Source organism: Penicillium soppii (assembly GCF_028829465.1).
Source record: "Penicillium soppii strain IBT 18220 chromosome Unknown utg000005l, whole genome shotgun sequence".
Lineage (NCBI taxonomy): Eukaryota > Fungi > Ascomycota > Eurotiomycetes > Eurotiales > Aspergillaceae > Penicillium > Penicillium soppii.
In genome coordinates, this window is record NW_026643235.1 from 3,774,288 (window position 1) to 3,795,881 (window position 21,594).

The 21,594-nt window shown below is 47.6% G+C and overlaps 9 protein-coding genes across 9 annotated transcripts; 4 read left to right on the forward strand and 5 right to left on the reverse strand.

Moving 5' to 3' along the window:
• Positions 1–1,111: 1,111 nt before the first annotated feature.
• N7529_006892 (serine hydrolase domain-containing protein) lies at positions 1,112–2,980 on the reverse strand (the record flags this gene model as incomplete). The annotated part of the gene is made up of 4 exons (XM_057242419.1): positions 1,112–1,934; positions 1,996–2,251; positions 2,315–2,449; positions 2,500–2,980. The coding sequence occupies 4 exons, from the start codon at positions 2,978–2,980 to the stop codon at positions 1,112–1,114; spliced, it is 1,695 nt and encodes a 564-aa protein (XP_057097778.1).
• Positions 2,981–3,933: 953 nt separating this feature from the next.
• Positions 3,934–4,221, forward strand: N7529_006893 (uncharacterized protein; the record flags this gene model as incomplete). The annotated part of the gene is made up of 1 exon (XM_057242420.1): positions 3,934–4,221. One exon carries the CDS (start codon positions 3,934–3,936, stop codon positions 4,219–4,221), a length of 288 nt encoding a protein of 95 aa, XP_057097779.1.
• Positions 4,222–5,182: 961 nt separating this feature from the next.
• On the forward strand, positions 5,183–6,148 carry N7529_006894 (GPR1/FUN34/yaaH; the record flags this gene model as incomplete). The annotated part of the gene is made up of 5 exons (XM_057242421.1): positions 5,183–5,266; positions 5,332–5,527; positions 5,589–5,699; positions 5,757–5,802; positions 5,857–6,148. 5 exons carry the CDS (start codon positions 5,183–5,185, stop codon positions 6,146–6,148), a joined length of 729 nt encoding a protein of 242 aa, XP_057097780.1.
• A 183-nt stretch (positions 6,149–6,331) lies between these two features.
• On the reverse strand, positions 6,332–8,004 carry N7529_006895 (putative exo-polygalacturonase; the record flags this gene model as incomplete). The annotated part of the gene is made up of 6 exons (XM_057242422.1): positions 6,332–6,693; positions 6,803–6,872; positions 6,953–7,194; positions 7,250–7,329; positions 7,396–7,700; positions 7,744–8,004. 6 exons carry the CDS (start codon positions 8,002–8,004, stop codon positions 6,332–6,334), a joined length of 1,320 nt encoding a protein of 439 aa, XP_057097781.1.
• A 436-nt stretch (positions 8,005–8,440) lies between these two features.
• Positions 8,441–10,299, forward strand: N7529_006896 (uncharacterized protein; the record flags this gene model as incomplete). Its single annotated transcript, XM_057242423.1, has 8 exons — positions 8,441–8,699; positions 8,776–8,864; positions 8,921–9,275; positions 9,323–9,587; positions 9,643–9,730; positions 9,794–9,908; positions 9,961–9,990; positions 10,043–10,299. 8 exons carry the CDS (start codon positions 8,441–8,443, stop codon positions 10,297–10,299), a joined length of 1,458 nt encoding a protein of 485 aa, XP_057097782.1.
• A 2,703-nt stretch (positions 10,300–13,002) lies between these two features.
• On the forward strand, positions 13,003–14,351 carry N7529_006897 (uncharacterized protein; the record flags this gene model as incomplete). The annotated part of the gene is made up of 2 exons (XM_057242424.1): positions 13,003–13,670; positions 13,724–14,351. The coding sequence occupies 2 exons, from the start codon at positions 13,003–13,005 to the stop codon at positions 14,349–14,351; spliced, it is 1,296 nt and encodes a 431-aa protein (XP_057097783.1).
• A 909-nt stretch (positions 14,352–15,260) lies between these two features.
• On the reverse strand, positions 15,261–16,640 carry gel1 (1,3-beta-glucanosyltransferase gel1; the record flags this gene model as incomplete). Its single annotated transcript, XM_057242425.1, has 1 exon — positions 15,261–16,640. The coding sequence occupies one exon, from the start codon at positions 16,638–16,640 to the stop codon at positions 15,261–15,263; it is 1,380 nt and encodes a 459-aa protein (XP_057097784.1).
• A 1,074-nt stretch (positions 16,641–17,714) lies between these two features.
• Positions 17,715–19,817, reverse strand: N7529_006899 (sodium:solute symporter family protein; the record flags this gene model as incomplete). Its single annotated transcript, XM_057242426.1, has 1 exon — positions 17,715–19,817. The coding sequence occupies one exon, from the start codon at positions 19,815–19,817 to the stop codon at positions 17,715–17,717; it is 2,103 nt and encodes a 700-aa protein (XP_057097785.1).
• Positions 19,818–20,243: 426 nt separating this feature from the next.
• N7529_006900 (sterol desaturase family protein) lies at positions 20,244–21,005 on the reverse strand (the record flags this gene model as incomplete). Its single annotated transcript, XM_057242427.1, has 1 exon — positions 20,244–21,005. The coding sequence occupies one exon, from the start codon at positions 21,003–21,005 to the stop codon at positions 20,244–20,246; it is 762 nt and encodes a 253-aa protein (XP_057097786.1).
• Between the last annotated feature and the right edge of the window lie 589 nt (positions 21,006–21,594).

The window sequence follows — 21,594 nt, forward strand, 5'->3', positions numbered from 1 at the left end:
TTCAAGCTCTTTACTCTGTTTCATGGTACAAAAACGGCCCCCAAGTGGATATGTGGTTAATACTGGATCGCCTTGCTACTCTCAACGCGGAGTCTAAGGAAGGTTCAATCACTTTTTCGTACCTGGCACAGCTCCAAACTCTGCAAACCGATATTCAATCCCTACTTGTCTCAATGCCCCAAACCTATCCTGATTCATTTACATTCCGCGATATCAGACCAAACTACACATCGGTCTCAGGGCCGGTGGAATATCTTCAAATCCCAAGTCACACTTTTCAAAGCTTTCGGATTGCTCAAGCCTGGAATACGCTAAGATTGATGTGTTTGCTTACCGCAACATTGCTGACATCGGCCATCAATTCATACTTGTCATTCCATGCGGATGTTACAGAAGAACTCGCAGAAGACCTGGGGGAATCGAGGCGAGTTGCGTCGGGGATCGCAAACATGGTCGCGATAGATATATGCGCTAGTGTGCCAAATGATCTGCGCCCTGGCAACTGGTCATACGATCCAAATACCCGAATACAATATTCCGCTTGGGCGCGTTCCCTTTTGTGGCCGTTAAGCATGTGCAAGCAATCGCCCCATGGCTCGAAAGAATTGCAGAGTTACATTAAGGAGCAGCTACGTATTTTGTCTATCATGGCTGGAATGCAAAACATGCAACAGAAAAAACCAGATATGGGCATTACCGCAAATAATTGGTAAGAGAACATGTGGTCTAAAACCAACCGAACAATGTCCCAACTTGCCAGAGCTAACGTTCCCCTCTCCACCCAGGATGCATGTAACATTCCTATGCTAATAGTCACACCTACGAGGGATACTGCGTCCAGGGTCGGAACCCATTTTTAAAGGTATCAATCTCCTAATTAGGTCTCTTTCCAGTGCCCTTTTTGCACCGCTCTATATGGTGTACTGTATCCCTTTCTTGCAATTGAAGCTATTTCCATTTTTTACTTAACACAAACTCTGTGAAAGTGATTTAGGTAATTCGGTCAGAATTAAACATTTCCAACAAGGCCTCTATATCCCTTCGCACCCGCCACCAAGTATAAATACAATCTATCACAATCAAAAAGCAGTCCATCTTATATTCAGGAACCTCACTCCCGTCGCAAGTTCGCCCCGAAAGCAGAAAGTGTGAGCTCTGACACCTTTGACGTAGGACTGCTAGAATTTCTCCAAAAGACAACCTCATTCAAAGGAACTGTTCCATATGACAGCGGGTCCACGTTGGACACACAATAGTCATTCCAAATGGTGGTAGCATTCGTGGGGGAATCGTAATCATCGATTACATTGATGAAGCGCCAGATCTCGCCTGTCTCACTGCCTCTCCGTCTTGTCTCGAATGTTGGCTGAAGTTGAAAATAAATTTCCCCGCTCGTGCCAGCTTTAGCAGCAACGAGAGGGATCAGGGCCGCGAGAACATCGGTCGAGTTGGAGATCCATGATGTAACATAAAGCGCTCGGGGGTCGGTCTGGGTCAATGTAATTGACGAGTTCAAAGTCTTCTCGGTTGAAGTGTAGACTCCCGCATAAGAAGCCTTCAGTTGGGATAGTGCTTCCGCCTCTGCTGCAATCACAAGGGGATTGAGAATTTCAGTGAAAATTGTATTCAATGCAGTGAGATCTCCAGCAACTGCCATGAACAGCACAATATCGTATTGCGGAATGATGATGCTGTAACTGTAGTAGCTGTTTAAGCCGCCACTCTTGGTGTAGAAAGTAACCAGTCGTTTCGTGTTTGGCAGGATGTCCGTGGTCCGGAAAATTTCCCACGGATAACCGAGTGAAGAGTGTGAACCGGAACTCCATGCGGCGGGTTGAAGCCAATTGAGCGTTGGAGATATTTTCTGGGAATTGTTGATGACCCAGCGCAAGAATTTGATCATGTCCGATGAGGAACTGTAGAGGCCGCCTGAACTGATTTTTTAATTTGTTAGAATGACTGTTATGTGGAATGGAGGGTAGAAATTCAGCTTACGGGTTGTCTGAGCCCGAGTCATGACCCCAATCGGAACCCGGTCCAGCACTCGCTGCGACTAAGGCATCTGGTACCGCGAAAGAGCTTTGTTCAAGCTGGAGGGGATTCAAAATGGTCTTGGTAATGTGGTCCTCGTAGCTGGTACCGGTGACATTCGAGATAACTTGGCCAAGAAGATCAAACCCCACGTTGCTGTAGGATGTTTCTTTCTGGGGTGCGAACACTGGCATCGATTGGCGAAGACTTTCATTCAAATCTGACATTTCATAGTCAGTCTCATGGTATCCTCCCAGATTAATTGCATTAGATAGGTACGTACCCTCAACGGTGCAAGGTACCTTGTAGTTCGTATATGCTCCACATTTGGGAAGACTTTTGGTTTGCGATTCACCAATTGGTGGCAGTCCAACAATGGAAGGGTCGGCAAGTGCAAGAAGTAAGTCTTCCCCACCAACTAGAAAGAAGTTAGCATCATATAGCTTTCAACTTCTCCATTCAACTCACAGTTGTCTGGCAGACCACTAGCATGCGACAAGAGCGAGCGGATAGTTATCCCGTCCCAGGAAATTTTGCTCTTGTTGTGCAGCAACCCGGGGATATAATCAGTGATTTCGTCTTCGAGGCTGAGCTGCCCCACCGCCTCGAGGCGGATAATTGCCAACGCAGTAAAGACCTTTGTATTACTAGCAATTCGGTATACCGAAGATCCATTGATTGGTGATCCACCTAGAGACTTGTTGAAGTGGTAGTTGGTGTGGAGGGTCTTCTCCGAGGAGGAGATCTCCAACGAGAAAGATGATCCGTCAAACTTACCAGCGGCGATGGCTTGCTCAAGATTTCGATCGATAGTCTCGAAAGTATTGCGCAGCGTGCTACTGCCATACTTCGGGACAGGGAAGGATATTTCCGGTTCACAGGCTGCATAAACCTGTTCAAGTCCAGCGAATGCTAGAACAAAAGCGAAAGCCTTCAACATGGAGAGCATCATGAGTTTGAATCTTTAGGTCGTAATTGCTGGTTGAGTGGAATTCTTCTAGCACTAAGCTGGTGGCCTCCATGTACTTATATGTTGAAATTTGGGCACCTTCGTAATCTATACTTCCTAGCTAGGTGACTTGGTCAGTACATTGAGTGGGCTGGTCATATTGCAGCCTGGGCTCTAAAAATACTATTTTAATGACGAAGAGGCTATGTTGCGCAGGTTAGATCAACATAAGTGGTAGAAAACTCGCATGAATGTTCCGGTGTTCGATCCCTGCAAAGGCTAATGATGAGTATACTCTTTTGGGCATGGCGTGGTTTGTTTGAATCTGGTTGAACTACAGACGCTGACAATAAGTCTTTACCCACCAGCAAAAGTGCCGGTTTCAGGCCCTTTTTCCTCCACCAATTTATGTAGAAACATATTGGTTAATTACTTTTTTATTAATTGTTACGTTGATTCTAGGCTAAGATATATACAAACTATGTCAGGAGTCGTGCATTTTCAAGGATTGACCATAGAGAGAGCCGCAATATATAAAGGAGCTCACCTTGACGCTAAAATTTCAATCAATTACCACTCAACAGCCACACATATTAGATTATTCGGAAAGCAACCTTGGAATACCTTGTTAATCTGATGCTAAACTTATATTATAAACTCCCCTTAGATATTATTCCCAATTAAATTCGTGGACAGAAATAGGCCTGAATTCGTCACCTTTTGTTAGTGATTGTAGCTGTCGCTAACAAGGCTGCCTAGACACACTAGTCACCAATCAGTTGCGGGGCCGGCACTAACTGATCGGCCATCAAAAGCCAAGCAACCTAATTGTCCAAGTGACGACTTACTTAACAGAAACACGGTAATCACAGTAGCTTGCTTACTTGCAAACTACTAATACTCGTAACCCCGCCTATACAGGTCTTGAAATCGAAATTCCAAACTCGACAACCATGGGCAAAACATATTTCCTCGCGCCCGACTTTTGGTTGTACCCCGCAGCCCACGGCGACAATCCAGCGGCCATCCATCTCGACCAACTAGTGTATTCCTCAGTCAATGAACCAGGATTTACCACTAGCACTATCCCACCGCTCTCCATGGACGCCTATGATATTATTCCTGAAGTCAATATGTACTCATCACTGGGACAACACGACAACGCGATGGCGTCCCTGTTTGGTAAGTTATTCTCCAAGGCGGTATCACTCGTCGGCGGAGAGTGGAAGGTTGAGGTATAGGAGTCCCAAAGTCTCCTCGCTGCAATAGAAGAGATCGAGACATTGACCGTCCAGCTGAAGGATTATTATGTCAAGGCCGGCCTGAAGCAGACAGAAGTGCAGGCGTTGTTGAAGGCTGAGTGGCCCCAGTGCAGGGTGCACATGGTTTCAGGGGTGGTGGTGATCGCGAAGCCGAGCGTAGGGAATTCGAGTATGAGCGGGCTTCATTTTGTTCCGAGTACATCTTTCATTGATCGGTTTCAGCTGAGAGAATGGTTTGTTGAGAAGGGAGAAGGCTTCTCTAAGATGAGTGGAAAGAGATAGGGGTGACGGTCAATGCAGAGAAGCTGGAGAATTTGTTATTGAGTGCTCTGGGGTTGCGAAGAGCGACGTGAGTCTCGAATTGATCGATGAAGCGGGAAATTTGTTTCAGGAGGGAACCTTGATAGACCCTGAAGGGCATGCGGTCTCATTTGTTTTCACAAAGCCTCGACGACGATCAACTTGCCGCAGATCGGTGAGATTTGGAAGACAAGTTTCTAGATGGAATACACAATGATTATTCTAGTACCCAGTCCATGGGACCTAATGCCCGGAAGTTGTCAGATTGGGGTAGAAAGAGTAGCGTAATGAAAATTAAGAATTGGACACTAAAATCGGCCGAGGGTTCTGGCGGCGATTCTTCCCCAATGGCCGCCCCGAAAGGCGGGGTGAGACCCACATATCTGGTGGAAGCCCTTGCTGATCTCCACGGCTATTACATTTTTGATGGTTCAAATTTGTCATAGAACTGCAGGTTTTTGCTGCGAATAGTCACAGAAACCCCGGAAAATTCATTTGGGTCGGGTCTGTCCGGGTCCCTCGACCTTGAAAGAATGTCTATATAATGAGTTTCGACCAAAAGCTTTCAAAAAATTTTACGATTTGTGGTAGATTTGCTGAGACCTACCTCATTGCCAATTTATCGATGTTATCCGACGAAATGTCCATTGTGAAGGAAAACGAGACAATGGTCTCGAGACAGGCTCCACAGGCAATCAAGCCTGGGGCTCATCTTGCAAACCCAGTAAGAGCCTCAAGCGATATTGAATTTTGCCTGAAAGGTAGAACCAACTGACATACTATCCATAGGCGCCCTTGGCAATGGGTGGTTTTGCTACCACTTTTCTGTCTTTGTCATTGGCCATGATGAATTTCCGTGGCGTCTTCACTCAAACAATCTTCATGGGTGATCTTTGTTTCGTTGCTGGAATTGGCCTACTTATTTCCGCTCAATGGGAAATGGTCCGCGGAAATACATTCTCGTACACAGTTCTTTCTGCATACGGTTCGTCATAAGAAACATTCATTTGCATTACTTTGGCTAATACTGGTATTGCCTTGTTCAGCTTTGTTTTATGGCGGTTACGGAGTAATCTTGATTCCCGCGTTGGGTATCGCTGATGCGTATGGCGGTTATACCCCGGAATACCACAACGCGCTGGGATTCTTTGTCTTATGTGAGCTGCATATCTAGGTTGTGCTATGGGCTATTCTTCTGACATTTTTCCTCCTAGTATGGGCGGTCTTTAATCTATTCTTCCTTCTAGCCAGCTGCGCTGTGTGAGTTCCTCCTCTTCTAGGCTCTAAATACGCAAGCTAATCTCACCCAAACAGGAACATTGTCTATATTCTTTTGTTTCTCATGCTTGAGCTCTGCCTCATTTTTGATGCTGCGTCCAGCTTTGCGTTGGCCGACGGCCTGGTTGAACAAAGTGCAAACCTGATCACCGCTGCCGGTGCCTTCGGTTTTGTTTCCAGCTTATGCGGATACTATTGCGTCCTGCACTATCTTTGCGAAGAGTCTCTACCTTTCCGAGTTCCCATGGGTGACACTTCCAGGGCTTGGAAGCGATGGTGTAAGAAGACACCTCGCCCAGATATGAAGAGCGAAGAAGACATGGCATAAAAGCCCTTTGCATCTGTCAAAAGTCCACGTGAATTATCTCTAGTACAAGCCTAAAAGTTCCTGTTTTTATTCATCAAGCTACTTTATATCTTGCATGTAGCGTGTTGTTATGGAATTGAACAGCATTAAATATGCTCGATCCTCAAATAATTTCAGATCGCTCGATACATTGTTCCTGATGTGCTAGCACTCCCCAGTTGCACTCCCACCCACACATGGGGCCCCAGTACATTCAAATCCTACCGGATTCACGACATTTCCACAGAGATACCCATTTGCGAGAGTCCCATTATCAAGTTGCAAACTGGTATCAATTATGGTGATATTGGTGCAAGGTTCAACTGCACTGCACTGCAAGCTCGCTACTCGTGTTGACTCGCTGGTCCCGGAAAGACCGTCAATCACCACGTTCTTGATCTGGAATTCAGAGTTCGTGCAATTGCCTTGGCCAGGGGCTCCTGAAAACCGAGTGCACTGTGAGATTGCAAAGGCCGCACCCCGAAGTCCTTTAGCTGTGAGGTTTGTAAGTTGCATGTCGGACGCAACTTGTGGATTCTGTTAGTAAACTCTTAAATATTGCACATATTTCGACAAGAGAACTTATTTCAAACGCATTCAGGAAGCAAAGAATTATGGAAACATCTGAAAACTTACATCCTAGTCCGCCGCCTCCTCCATTAGGTGGGTATCCGTTTTGGTCGGCAGTCCAGGTTTTCACATAGAACTAGAAATAACTGAAGTTAGCTTACCGCGTGCATCGCATATAACTATCAGATTGCTTGACCCAAACGGGTGACTACTCACAGCGTGTAGCGTATTCTCATACTCAACGTTTTTGACAGTAATTCTCTCTATCGTTTCGAACTGGTCCTTGTACTGGCCGATACTTCCCATCGCAATGCCCAAGCCATTGTAAAACTTGCTGTTGGTAATTGCAATATCAGTACTGTTTGCCTTCATAGACAGGCTGTCATCGCCATTGTAAACAGTCCAATTGTTGAACGTAATGTGGGATGATCGGATGGTGTCGGCTCCGTCGGTGTTGGCTATATGAAATCAGCACTGATTCCTTGATGGAAGTCAATTCAAGCAGCTACTCACAGCTTTGAGCCCAATTTCCAGTGTTATTGACGAAGATACTATCAAGTAACACATTGTGGGAATTGATGATCGACATGGTCCTTCGTAGTCACGGTTGTCAGAAACAGTAGCGATATATTCAGGATTGAAGTCAGCGTTCTACGTACCACATCTGGCTGCGCAAGAAGCTGAGACCACGAACTACCGAGTTAGTTAATTTATCGAAGGTCACAGCGTGCGGTCGGCCCGGGTAGTTGGACGTATTTGGTTGCTTTCTAATCCATTGATACCAGTAGTCACCATTTCCGTCGAATGTGCCCTTTCCGAACCCATTAATTCGAACTTCATCACCTCCAATTATCAAGGCTGTTGATTGGTTTTGATATCCAACGTCCATTGAATTGTTCAGCCAGTAGGTAATATCAGTGCTCCACTGCAATGATGAGGCGTCAGCGACTCGGCCAGAAAACATCTAAATGATACATCTGCGTGATGCTTTCAAGGACTGAATATACCAAAAGGGTTCCGTGGATATCTATATCCACATTCTTTAGCCAAGACACATTCATCACGGAGTTGACATAGTATGTCGTGGGTTCAAAGATAACTCTTCCGTCTTGGCCACACTTTTGGAATGCCTTCAAGATTGCTGGAGCATCATCAGTGGTATTGCTTCCGCCACTTCGAACTGTACAAGACTTTTGATGATCCTTGGCGGCTACTGGATTAAATGAAGCCCCTAGTACGGTCAAAAATATCAGGATCGAAAGGTACATTGCGAGGTTCAATCGAGGGAAGAAAATCGCGTCAAGCTTGGCCTGTCTTGGCCTCTCACTTGAAGCTTATAATCGAGTTTCTATGTCTCTTCGGTTTATCATACGCCGACCTCGACCAGGGTATCACTTTAACTACCCGTGCGAAGTGGCTTGGCGTGGATATATTTCCGTTTTTGAAAGATTGATGTTGCACTCATGAACCGCCATTGGTGGAGGGACTAATCCCCTCCAAGCGAGATGAAGTTGCAAAGCCAATTTACCAGATCTCATGCCAAGACAAACAAACGATTGTGTTCTTTTCTACCCCGCATTATCGGTATAATATAGGCCGATATTCAGTGATGACGACTATAAATCAACCTCGGATGGCAAAGCCGCTTGTTGATACACCAAAACCGGATTAGACTATTAACTCGGGACAAATTACTCAATCAAGATGCGTATCTTTCTGGCTCTTGTGGCCAGCCTTCTTGCAATGCCAGCAAGGAGCAAATACATTGTTCCTGGAGGAAGATGGCAGGACACGAATGGATCATTTATTAATGCCCACGGAGCTGGAATTACGTTCGACTCCAGATCAGGCAAATTTTGGTGGTTTGGTGAATACAAAACCGAGGAGCATCCAGAAGGTGGCGGTGTATCGGTGTATAGCTCAGAAGATTTGAGCGTATGGACTGCTGGTGGGCTGGCATTGGGTATTTCTACTCCCTTCTATCTTCAATCTAGTTCTACCATACTGGAGGGACGCCGATTAGCTGACCAGATCTACAGCTCCGGTTGAGGGGCACCCATATATCTCGTCCAGTAACATTATTCAGCGACCTAAAGTGGCCTACAGTGCTGAAACTGATGACTATCATGTATGGGTTGCTTTACCCGTTCCTCAGGTTCATCTAGGCAAATACTAATGGGACAGATGTGGTGGCATGCCGACAATTCCACATATGGGCTTCTCCTGCAAGGTCACGCTGTATCATCGAAAATAAACGGGCCATACAATTTTGTTGATGCGACTGCACCCCTTGGAAATTGGTCTCAAGATTTTGGCCTATTCACTGACTACAAAGATCGCCGGTCCTATGCCCTCTACTCAAATGGAGACAGCGTAGATGGCAGGGATGTGTACATTTCGAGCATGAACGAGAATCTCACATCTCTCGAAGAGGTCGTGTATCGATTCCCAAAATTCGATCTCGAGGCGCCTACCATCATGCAGACGGAAAAAAGCTATTGGGCACTGATGAGTCACAAGACCGGATACAGACCGAATAGTAAGCACTTCATTTCAATGCATACGATAATTATTCTAATCAAGCAGATGTGGTGGCATTCCGTGCTGACTCACTGAGTGGGCCTTGGTCCCAGCCATTCATCATCTCGCCTTTGAACACACGGACTTTCAACTCGCAGTCTGGGTTCACTCTACGGATTGAGGGAAGTAAGAAAACAACTTACCTCTATATCGGGGACCAATGGGATTCAAACTCTGTGTGGGACAGTCGTTATATATGGTTGCCGATTCAGACAGATGAAAAGGCCAAGACGTTGGAATTAGAGTGGCATGATGTTTATGACCTGGACGTGTGCGTATGCTGATCTCGATATCATCATTGACTCTCAATGCTGAGCTCACAATAGGAAAACCGGAGAATGGAAAGCTGTAAAGGGGACAACTTACACCGTGAAGAATGCCAAGACCAATGGTGATGCATATAAGCAAGAGGCCGTGAGCATTCTCAAAATTTGACAAATATGTGCTACATGACTATTTGACTAATGTACTCGACAGAATTTCGCCACGGACGGTGTAATTCTTACAGGAATATATGGCAACGACAGCACCGTCACATTTGAGCATATCGAAGGATCGGGAAAACCACAATGGGTATCCTTTTACTATCAAAGTGAGTTGACAATGCACAGACTTTAAACACAAGGAGCTTAGAATTCTGATAGATACCGATGATATGGGATTCGGAGATCAACGTAAGTAAACACTTATCTATCCCGATTCAAATTTGGTACTGAGATCGAATAGCTGGAGGTTCTCCGGACAGAATTGGTGGCTCGTGGCAGCTTCGCCGGATTAGCAGTGTGGTAGTCAACGGAGACGCGTCGACCATACAAACTTTGTACCAAAGAGATACACACAAGGGAATTATCCTGTCCACTCCACTGCAGCTGACTTTGAAGAAGGGAAAGAAAAACACTATAACGATTGGAGGCCTATATAATGGAGTTGACCATAAGGGTGCGGACTTGGATCGGATAGTTGTTTACCCTTCCGAAGTGTAAGTGTCTAGATGGTTTAAAGGCGCCATGATGCAGTCATAAATTTCTGCATCAACATATACAATCACATGTGGCTCAGACCAGTCAATTTGGGCAAATGCCCGCATGGATATCTAACAACGTCCGTCTATGTTATGAATAGTATTACTTCAACTGTCTCGTCGGATTGGCCGCAGTGTGCTGGTTTCAAGATGCAATAGCCCAGCTCGTGCTAAATTTACTCTTTCATCCAGGCATCCCCGGTGATTTCCAATGTGCATCAAAACGATGCATGTCAAACAAGTGAATTGCCCCAAATAGGAACTTATTCTAGATCTTTGTTTCAAGTATCAATGCGTGGTTTGAGCAGTGGGTTTGGGATTTGTTCATAGAGTCGGACAATACAAAATTCTCAGTGTCACTCGTTCCCTCTAGTCGTTGATTTGTGCCTAGGTGTCAAATATTAATTTAATTTCCGCTCTTCGGCAGTGCATGGTTTTAATATTTGTCTTTCTATCCGTCGGCTGTCTTTGCCTCTATAACATATTCAGTCGATACTTGAAGAGCAAAATTCACGTAGCAGTGGATTTCTATGGACGTTCAGTACTCTGACAGCTAAGACTGTTTACAGGAAATATTTTTGCTTCGAGACTTGAAAGAAACTTTCACAAACTCCTAAGGAGAAGGAGACGCTGAACAAAGGGTTTTCGAGGTCACGCTGGCGGCTGTCCATGCGCTACAATAACGTCCTTTGATGTTGGTGGCGCGCAAGTTTTGTATGGAGTGTTTTTATCTATCTTCTGCAAAATAATCAGTTTTAGAATGAATGGTTTCCTGGGGTCTCTTGAACTTGGACTCTTCGCGATACCAGAAACGTAATACATGTTTCATATCAACCCTTGTGGTGCATCAATGACTTCCCTTCCAGGGTGTGTCTCCGACGGTTTTATTATTATTCATCGACCTTTATACACTTGTATAAAGAGTACGCGTCACTCTCGAAAGAATGCTGTACTCTCATCCAGTCTGTGCAACATGTGCTCTCCAACTGGCATCTCCCGCGCTCTGTGTGGCCTTCTTCTGATTCATTCAACAGCCGCTTTAGCTACGGGTCAACAACATCAGGTTTGTGCCCGAAGGCTTGAACACATTTCCTAAGGACCGTTGCTAACTAAAGGCAGTATCGGCCGATTCAGAGACGTGAGGCACAAGGCGAGAGATGCTCGTCCATCCTCATCAACGACGGTGATACATGCGACACCCTGTCTGCCAAATGCGGCGTTTCAGCAGAAGATCTGGCTCTCTTTAACCCAGCGATTACTTGCTCTACTCTACTTAAAGGAAAGCCGGTTTGCTGTTCCGATGGTAACTTGTCGCTTCCGCCGCCGAGTGTTGGCTCCAGATGTTACAGCTACACCCTCCGAGGTGGTGATACTTGCGACCAGATCGCTAAGGGTTATTATATGACCACTGCCGATATCGAGACCTACAACAAAGAGACATGGGCTTGGAGCAGCTGTGGCAGTTTGAACGAAGGGGACTATATATGCCTTAGCTCTGGTGACCCTCCAATGCCAGTGACCATTGGAAATGCCGTCTGTGGTCCTCAGGTGCCTGGTACTACACGTCCGAAAACATGGAGCCAAGTTCCGTCTCTCAACCCATGCCCATCTGGTCAATGTGTAAGTTTTCCTTATGTACTATCTCATGGCCATCCCTGATTAAAATTGTAGTGCTCTGGGAAAGGTCAATGCGGCACCGGAGCAGACTTCTGCGGTTCATCGTCAACAGCAAGTGATCAAGCTACGATTACCATTGTTCAGATGGCTGCTATTGAGGAGAAGTCTGAATCACCAAAGACAATGAGTTCAGACACAGCCACACAACTCACAGTATCTGTTCTTCCGACTTCAACGACTTCCACAACGAGCGAAATTGCACTCATTGACATTCCACTGACATTCTACCACCCCAAAGAAGAGATTACAAAAATATCCGACTCTACCAGCTCAGCCACACAAACTACAGGCCTTGCTCCAAAAACCAGTACTATCGAAACAGTCCACTCGGGGTGGTCTTTGTCGATGTACACCGGCCGATATTGCAAGGGCAATTATATGACAATACAAGGCCACAACAAAAGGCTTGATGACAGCGCATGTATGGTCATTGGTAGTGACCTTGGCACCATTATCAATGACACTTCTGTATCTTGTCGATGGTGGGCTGATGATGGCGATGGATTCGCGTGGGGACCCTGTTCCAATAGCCGCATGCAGGTCCCAAGCTCGTGGATCATGTCCAATGGTTTATGTACCGTTGTTGAGAATGAAGTATGTGATAATTACAACTATATTGCCCAGACGTATGGCTCTCGGGGGCCAGGTGACTGCCAAAATCGCAAGGACGCGGACCCTTGGCCATTCAAGTCAATGCAGTGTTATGTTGGATAGATGTAAGTTTGAAAGAACAGGCGTTTGGGATACTTCTTTGGATACTCGATGTAATCAATGAAATCATTTCCTTTTGATGGGAGTTTTCGATGTAATTAAGATTGACCAGTTGTCGAGTGCAGCCTAAAAGTGATGATACGAGGTCTAAGCCTCAAAAAACCCTGCGGCCCCCAATCAACAATCCGGGAGGGGTTGTCAAGTTCATCTAACTCCTAAATTCAATCCTTTACAACTTTGGCTGCACATTTCCTCTTTGATTTGTAGCAAAATCACTATGGGTCGTCCCCAGCCAGATCGCGCGTCATCATCGCACTCCCTCCATTCCATCGACGACGCGCCGCCCCCGTACAGCGATGATCCCGAGCCCTTTCTCGACCCCGAAATCTCCCAACCTCCCACCGGAATTCAACCCCTCCGTTTAATCGATTCTGCCTACGTTCTCACGGGTGGGACAGACATCAGACCACACGACAAGGTCGCTTTGACACTCGCGCCGGAGCTATCCAGTGACTGCAACCAGCTCTACGATGCCATCAGCAAACAAATAAAGCTGCCCCCGCGGCCCCTGCTCTACATTAAGGGCACGCATACAGAATCGAACAATAACAAGAAGGAAAAGAACAGCAACACGGTCACGGACTTCGATTTCAGCCTCGATCTTGCCGAGACCTTGCTTACTGGATGGGAGGATGGACGCGCAGAGTTCAACTGGATGAGAGTTGAGATCATCCACGATGATGACCAGAAGTCTGTATATCGTGGTGGAATCATTCGCTCGCGGGCGTACAAATCCCCCACGCAGGGCGCAGTCCGTCTGAACGAGGACAACGAGGCTCTTCTGGCAGGAGAGAGCGGAGGCGACCAAGAAGATCGATCCATCGCAGGAAAAAGCCTCCGGTTATGGTGCGAGCGGTTCTGCAACGATCCAGCACCTGTTAAATCGTACGACCTTCCTCCCTACTTCTCATCAGACATCCAACTAACGCAATATACAGATTCACCCTCCATCGCGAACTGGCAGGCTTCGACCCAAACACCATGCGCAACGTCCTCTCCTCACACATCCGCGAACTCAACTACCGCGGCACAATAAATTACGATCTAACAATCGCCCACCGCTCAGTAACAGTCTACTCTCCGCACTGGATCAACCGGCTACGCGCAAACCGCTTCGTATGGTGGGCGGTGGTCATCTTGCAACTGTGGATAATCAGCTGGCCGATAATCTTCTTCATGGAAAAGCGCTATGAAATTGCAAACGTGCGCTGGTTTTCATCACTCATCCCAGAGACTGACTCTGCGCTGGCTCGATGCTATGCTCGGGGCCGCAACGAGTCTGCTTTGGCGGAATACTGGGCTCCTGCTGTGAAGCAAGCTGCTTGGAGTCGCAGGCAGGGCGGTTGTGAGGTTTTGACGCGTATGGATGCCGATCGCTTGCAGGGGTATAGTACTCAGCAGTTACTTGGCGTTCGGAGCGGTGATTCGGATGCCGAGAGGGAGAGGCGAGAGCGGGTTCATAGTGGGGAGGGTGGGTTTTTTGATAATGTTGTTGGGCTGGTTAGGGGGATTGGAGAGGTGAGGCAGGATTGGAGGATGTCTGTGGGATGGGGTGCTAACTCTTGATCGTTTTTGGATCATGTTTCCTATTGAGGTTCACAGGTCATTATTTCTCAATGGGCGTCTAGGCCATCTGCATACGTAGCTCCAAATTAGTTTGGCTTTAACTGCTTGGTTCTAGTGATTGATTCTAGTCGAAATTTCCAAAAGACACTAATCTCATGTGGCTCAGTATCACTATCCTCATACGGATTTATGGTCATTGCTAATCCATACCGGCGAGGATGTTGTAATTGCCCCCTTGATATGGAGGTACCGTAGACCCCATAGGTCTGAAGTTGCTATAGTTCACTATACTTCTATGTACAATATGGACACGCTGAGATATGCTTGGATATCTGACATTGTACATCATGCCCAAGCACGGCTCAGTCTGTTTGTTGACAATCAGTCGGGTATTTCAATGAACATCAATCCACTCTTGATAGCTCTACTCGGTGTTAAAATTATGGTACTGAGATCTATCAAGCCCTGCTTGGTACGAAGATTGGTAAGGCAGTGGCTGCTCTTGTTTTGGGTGCTCGTCCTAGAGGTACACGTTGTATCTCACGCATCATATCTTATTATTACCATGGGAGTTTATGAAGGCAAATGGCAAGGCACTCGGGCTTTCTCGCTTGGTGAGTTGCTCCCGTACTTTAACACAATGCCCAAAGCGCAGAGAAAATGTTCGTAAACATTGGGATTCCGTTTACAATTCTCACTCTCAGTTAGGTTACGTGGTTTGAAAATGTATGATCAGATTATGAGCAGTTTTATGTTCCATTGAACACTAGGCGTAGACATCAAGGCCTGCTGTACACCATCAAAGCATCCCGCCCAACCCAAAGTGCCAAGCGACGAAAATTCCAGAATAAAGATACATGTCCACCAAAAGAATTGAAAACAGAAACAACCCTATATCAGGTTAAAGCATTACAGAAGAACAAAGCTGGCGCCGAACACAGCCGACATGATCGACACAAGGCCGACAGTGGCAGGGGCGAAGCTGAACTGGAAGGGCTTGAGGCCAGCGGCAGCACCCTGGGAGCTAGTGCTAGAAGCAGCAGAGCCACCGCTGGTAGCAGCGGCGACATCACCGGAGCCCTGGGTGGCAGTGGTGGTGGACTTGGTGCCAGCGTTCTGGGAGCCCTTTCCGCTGAAGCCATCGCCCTTGCCGGCGCCGTTGGTCAGGTATTTCTTGGCGGGGACGGGGATGGCAGGGAGAGCATCGGTGGAGACATCCCAGTTGGGCTTGGACTGGACGGGGCAGCCGGAGGCACCGCCGGTGGAGTTGTATTTGCCGTCACCGCTGGGGTTCTTGGTCTTGCTGAAGGCGGCCTTGAGAGCATCGTAGTCCTTGAGGGTGGAGACATCGTCGCCGTCGATTTTGACGAGACCGTACTTGTTGCCGCCTTCGGAGTACTCGTAGGCCAGACCGCCGGAGTAGACGCCGGTCATCTGGGTGGAGTACAGAGAGGTGACTTCCTCCCACTTACGGGTGTTGGTGTTGCAGCCGTACTCGGAGAGGAAGAGGGGGATGCCGTAGCCGGTGAAGTTCTTGACCTTCTGGTCCCAGCCAGAGGTGGTGAAGGAAGAGGGGTCGCACCAGGAGTAGTCGTTGAAGGCGAAGAAGTCAGAGCGCTCGTCGTCGCTGCCGCAGTTCATGTACTCGGCCATCTCGAGACGGTTGGTGTCGACATCGGCGGCGGAGTAGCCGACAGGAACCTGGCGAAGCTTGTTGCCGCTCAGGAAAGTGCGCATGTCACGGGTGACGGCCTTGACGTAGGGAGCGGCCTTGGAGGAGGGGCCGTCGTTGATAACCTCGTTTCCGGAGAAGAAGGCAAGGGTGTTGTCGTACTTGGCGAACTTCTCCATGGTGGCGAAGATGTACTGGAGGTAGACATCGTTGTAGGAGGTCTCGGGGTCCGCACGGTTAAGAGAGTACTTGGGGGTGTTGACGTCGAGGACGAGGTAGATGCCAGCGTCAGCGAGAGCGTTCATGCACTCGTCGTGGTCGGCGGAGTTGTCGACGGAGTAGACACGGATAGTGTTCAGGCCGAGATCCTGGAAGTTCTTGATGTCACGCTTGCAGCCCTCAGCATCGGCGATGGGATCGGCGAGCTTGGAGGAACCACCGGGCTGGTAGTCCACACCACGGATGTAGAAGCGGTCATCGCCCTTGAAGAAGGCGTTACCCTTGACAGTGATAGGAGTGATGCTGCTATCACGGGCCTTGAGGTTGGCAGCGGCACCGAGAACACTGGACGCGCCGAGAGTCATGGCCGTAGCCATGGAGGCGACGGAGGTCTTCATAATGTGGGAGAGATGTGGGAAAGTCGGGGGAAAAAACGAAAGGCGGAAATCTGTTGAGTTAAACGAAAGTCGATAGATGCGCTGATATATTAAAAGAGTGACAGTCAAAGAGACGAAAGTTAGGTCAGAAAGAATGAAGAAGGAGAAAAGAAAGGCTGGAAAGGCTGGAAGGGATGAAATACATGTCCAATTTGGGACGGCAAGGCCTAAGTTGCGATTGGGGAGCCAAGCGGGCTGTGCTATGCCAAGTACATTGGCTCTCTGTCTGTGCCGAGTGGTCGATCAGACAGCAAGGGTCAATACAGGCAACATGAGTGGGTGTGAATAAGTTGTGAGTGGGTATTAGGAGGATTTTAGTGGGGATCAATATGGGGATGACCCTGAATTGCCGCCGAAGTCCCTTCAAGGGCCCCTATTTGTATTACTCCGTACTTTGGTATTTATTATGGGCTGATGATTTATTTTCATTCGGATCAGGAACAATGGATTTCAGAATCCATGGTACTGCAATTGAATCTATAATTGTATCTCACACAGTACTATTTTCTTACCACATAATGTTTGAATAAAACATCTATTCTGCTGCCTCGCAAAATTCAAGTGGACCCCTTTGGTGATGACGCGCCATCAGGGCCGATCGTAGCTGGACTAAGGGCTTTTGAGGGTCTTTTGGAGGATTAGGGGTCTTGAGTTACATACTTAGTGCTGTGTGGTCCCGGAGGAGAAAAAGGCCACCCAAATTCTAGAATTCACATTTGATGATAATGATTGGTCAATTTGCATTGTCTCGGCGCCACTGCAGTCCACTTGCTCTTGACATTGGTGGTTGCGAATTTGTCAACCATTCAATTTGATTCTATACTTAGCCCTGAGACATCAATATTATTTGACCATTAGCATGTTTCTGACTTTGAATGTTTCAAATATGGTTGACATATGCACTTTGAATACTCCGTATACAAACTACAACGCAGAGAAAAGTAAAATTAACCCTCGGGTACATACCATAGGACGTTATACAAACTTCAAGATCGTCATGGCGATAGATCCCCTATACATCGCCTCATAGGTAGATCAGACTGTCTCACTTCTTCTTCTTTCCTTCGCATATCCAAACAATGATCGCAAATCCATCCATAGCCCTGCAGATATCCCCCGCAACGCTCCCAGGCTCTCAACCACTGGCCACACCACACAAATCAAGACACTGACCCAGATCCAAATGAAAGACACCACAACCCACCCGGTGAAAAATGACCGACTATAAATATACCCACTCCCAAACAAGGTAAACGGTACTAAGACTACAGCGCCAAAGAAAAATACCCCGTTAGCAACCCAAGCGATTCGCTCACCCTTCTTGACAAGGACCGGGTCCATCGGCTCGACATCATGCGACTCAAGAAAATCAACCAATTCATTCCTGAAGCCTGAACTCTCAGCCAGCGGCGAATCCGTCTTTTCAGACACTTTTGTCTCATCGCCCTTATCGCGCGGAATCTGGTCCCGTTCATCCTGCACAACCGCCACTCCGGCAATGGCACTTGCATTTGGGTCAGCGCATTTCTTCGGAAACACATAACTCAACACAACAGCCATGATGAATCCAACTCCAAATGAAGCCAAGTTCCCGGCCAATGCATTTGTCGTGTCGCCGGTGCTAGCGACGTTGATAGTTCCCGATCGCTTGTAAGCCGTAACGAACCACACTGTGATTCCGCAACAGAATCCGATCCATGGTGCGCCAATTGCTGCGACGGTTGACATGGGCTCCCATAGAAGTATCATGCCGACGGGAAGGGCCGCTCCACCAACTATCACACCCAGCACAGTCAGAACCCATGTTAGGCTTATGCCTGCTGCATTGAGAATGCAGCAGAACACTGCGAGTACGATTGCGTAGAGCGCGATACCCCAGTGGCTGACCCTTACGAGGGTTTGTGAATCCGTGTTAGGGCGGTAGTAGGTTTTGTAGACGTCGAAAGTGAGTAATGAGGAGACGGCAATGAGCTCTGCGGATGTGGAACTTGTTACAGCCATAAAGAGCAAGATCAGGATTAGGACTGCGCCACCTTTACCCATGAGGGCAATCGCGGTAGCTGGTGCTGAAAGGCCGGATTCAACTTGTGCCGTTGTGAGTGCGTTTGGATATGTCGGGAAACTCGGGTCCCCGGTTAACGCTGCACATCCTAGACCCATGATAGTTGCGAAACCGAAGGGAATTCCTGACTCGTTAGCCTGTATACCCAAGTTCAATAGCAAGGGTATCAACATACCATACCAAGCAATTCCTCCAAAAATATAAGCTATCACCGAAGTTTCAGGCTTAGAAGCAATAGCCCGCTGCCAGTAAGCCTGATCCAACCACACAGTCGTAAACCCAGCAACAAACAAATCACAGGCAAAAATCAGCCCACCAACGGACCGAAAGGTAAGATAGCTCCCTCCCGCATTCCTATCAATCGGCATCTTCTCCGAAGCAACAAGCAACAGCTCATACAGCTTCGCAGGACTACCAATCACCTCACTCCTCGCCACAACCAAGAACCCAAAGACAAGAATCGCAATAAACAAAATAACAGTATGCACATAGTCCGCAATAAATGTCGCCCGCAGTCCACCCGCAATAACATAAACCGCCACAACAAGCGGGATCAAAAACGACGCAGCATAAACATTCATCCCGGTAATCGCCCCGACAACCTGCGCACCACCAAGAACCAAACAAGCGCCAACAAGCATATTCGTCGCAAGTCCATAATACAGATACGTGAGATGAGCCAGCTTGCCATGTCGTGAGCGCACAATCTCCGGCATCGTATGGGCGCCAGCGGCACTCGCTTTAATTTTTATTGCGATGAGCCCAAAGAGCAGGATCTGGAGCGTTCCCGTCGCGGCGTACCACATTGGTCCGCTAACGCCGTAGCTGTAGGCGAAGGTCGAGCTGGTGAGGAGCGTGGCGGACCATGTCCAAGAGGAGACGATGCCAGCGCTGATTAGGCCGGGCTTTACGGTTCGGGAGGCGGTGTTGAATTCTTCGGCGAAGTGCGTCGAAAAGCTTGTATAGCGGTTTTGGAGCGCGGTTAGGCTGAGCATGAATAGGGCGAAGATTGTGCCGATTCCGATTACTATGCCGTAGCCCGCGGACGCGGGGAGGACTTGGAGGCTGTTGCTCATTTTGGAGGATTTGATAGTTTCATGGTGAGATGCTCGTACGCCGTGTTCATATAGTTTCTACCGAGCGGGGTGGTTGTATGCACTGTACCCTGCACAATGTTATAGATTGGGTGTTGGATTGGTCTGTTCTGGACATGATCGTCATGATAGCATCCTACCCCAATTGATAGACTTATCAGGTTGGGGTAAATTGAGGGTGATGATAAGAGCAACAACAGTTGAATGGATGCATTTATGCCATTGGAGATAAGAGAAAGACAAAGTTGATAGAAAACAAGAGTGCTCCAAATGTTAGCGGTGACATCCCCGCAGATCAGCGGTCTCGCTCCAGGCACAGTCGTGCTTTCCGGGTAAACGGTGCAGCTGGACACATTGCAGACATCACAAATACCCAAGTATACAACGATATCGCTGATTAGACAGCTCTTACTCCTTCCGTTTCTTCTCCAACTTATCAGTTCCATGCACCCAATCCAACAGCCCCACGGACCCATAGTTCAAATTGAACTTCTCGTGATGCAAATCATGCATCTTGGCCTTATTACGGAAGAAGTCATACCCACTGTGCACAGTGACCGTGTTGAACAACTCCCAGGCGAGGAAAATCCAAAAAGTCAACACATGACTGTGCAGCAACTGGGGCGGAAGCGAGATAGGCAACGCATTTGCGAAGATCTGCTCAATGGGATGTGCGAACTGTGCAGCTAGCGCAATCGGCGCTGTGAAACGATGATGCTTTTTATGGATGCGCACATACAGATATGGTATATGCAACAGTCTGTGGCTGTAGTAGAAGAGAGCTTCTCGCATTAACAGGCTGAGGAGGAAATCGCGGACGATCTCAGGGAAATTGGGCAGTGAGACTTCGATTCGGTATGATGAGCGGCTGGCTAAGCACAGTAATGCTATGTGCAGAATTGATGAGAGAAGCTGATTTTGCGCGACGACTATGAAACAGCGGAATATTTCTGCGCGGGTTGGCTGTTTGGGTGCTGGTTGGATTTTGTGGCGTTGGGAGAATGAGGGTGCGATTACATCGAGGGATAGGTAGATGATTGATGGGATCCAGAAGAAAAGGATTTGAATCACGAGTGTTCCGACAAATTCGATTTTCTGGGGCGAGTTGTTCGTCACAATATTTGTCCAGAAGGCTGTGGCTTGAGCCAGAGAGCTTTGCAATGTCTCCATGGTAGATTGGATGGACGATACTCAGAATTGAAATCTGACACCTGGACAGATCTTGGGCACTGCCAAGCTGGGAGGGTATTACCTATGAGGGTCTTCTGTGCCTCGGTCTGTTCCCCGGAATCTTCAGTCCCCGCAGTGGGTGCCACCAATGATCGCGGCTCGGGTAGATATTCGATCCATGTGAAAAGGCTTCGAAGATTATGGGGAGAGATTTCAAGGTTAGCAATTCACGATCGCCCATTGAACCTTGCTATGCCTAGGTAGCGCGTTGGAGGAATTTGAAAGGTTCACAGATATATAGATTTCTATATCTGACATGGATACTTCAGTTTACCTAGTAACCTAGAAGCCAGCGGCTCATTCTATGTTTGTTCCAAGAGTTCTGTGTACCCTTCGGAAATTTAGAAAATTGTCGCCAATGGTGTCACTGAGCTATTGAACCTAGCTCCTTCGAATCATCACCCCATAAAACACTTTCTAAGCTTCGAGGCATACAGATGGTCCACCACAATTCGAAGCCATGGTGAATCCGCTAACGGGCCGGAAGCGGCCCGGGTAAGGAATGCGCGAATATACATGGCGACAAAAG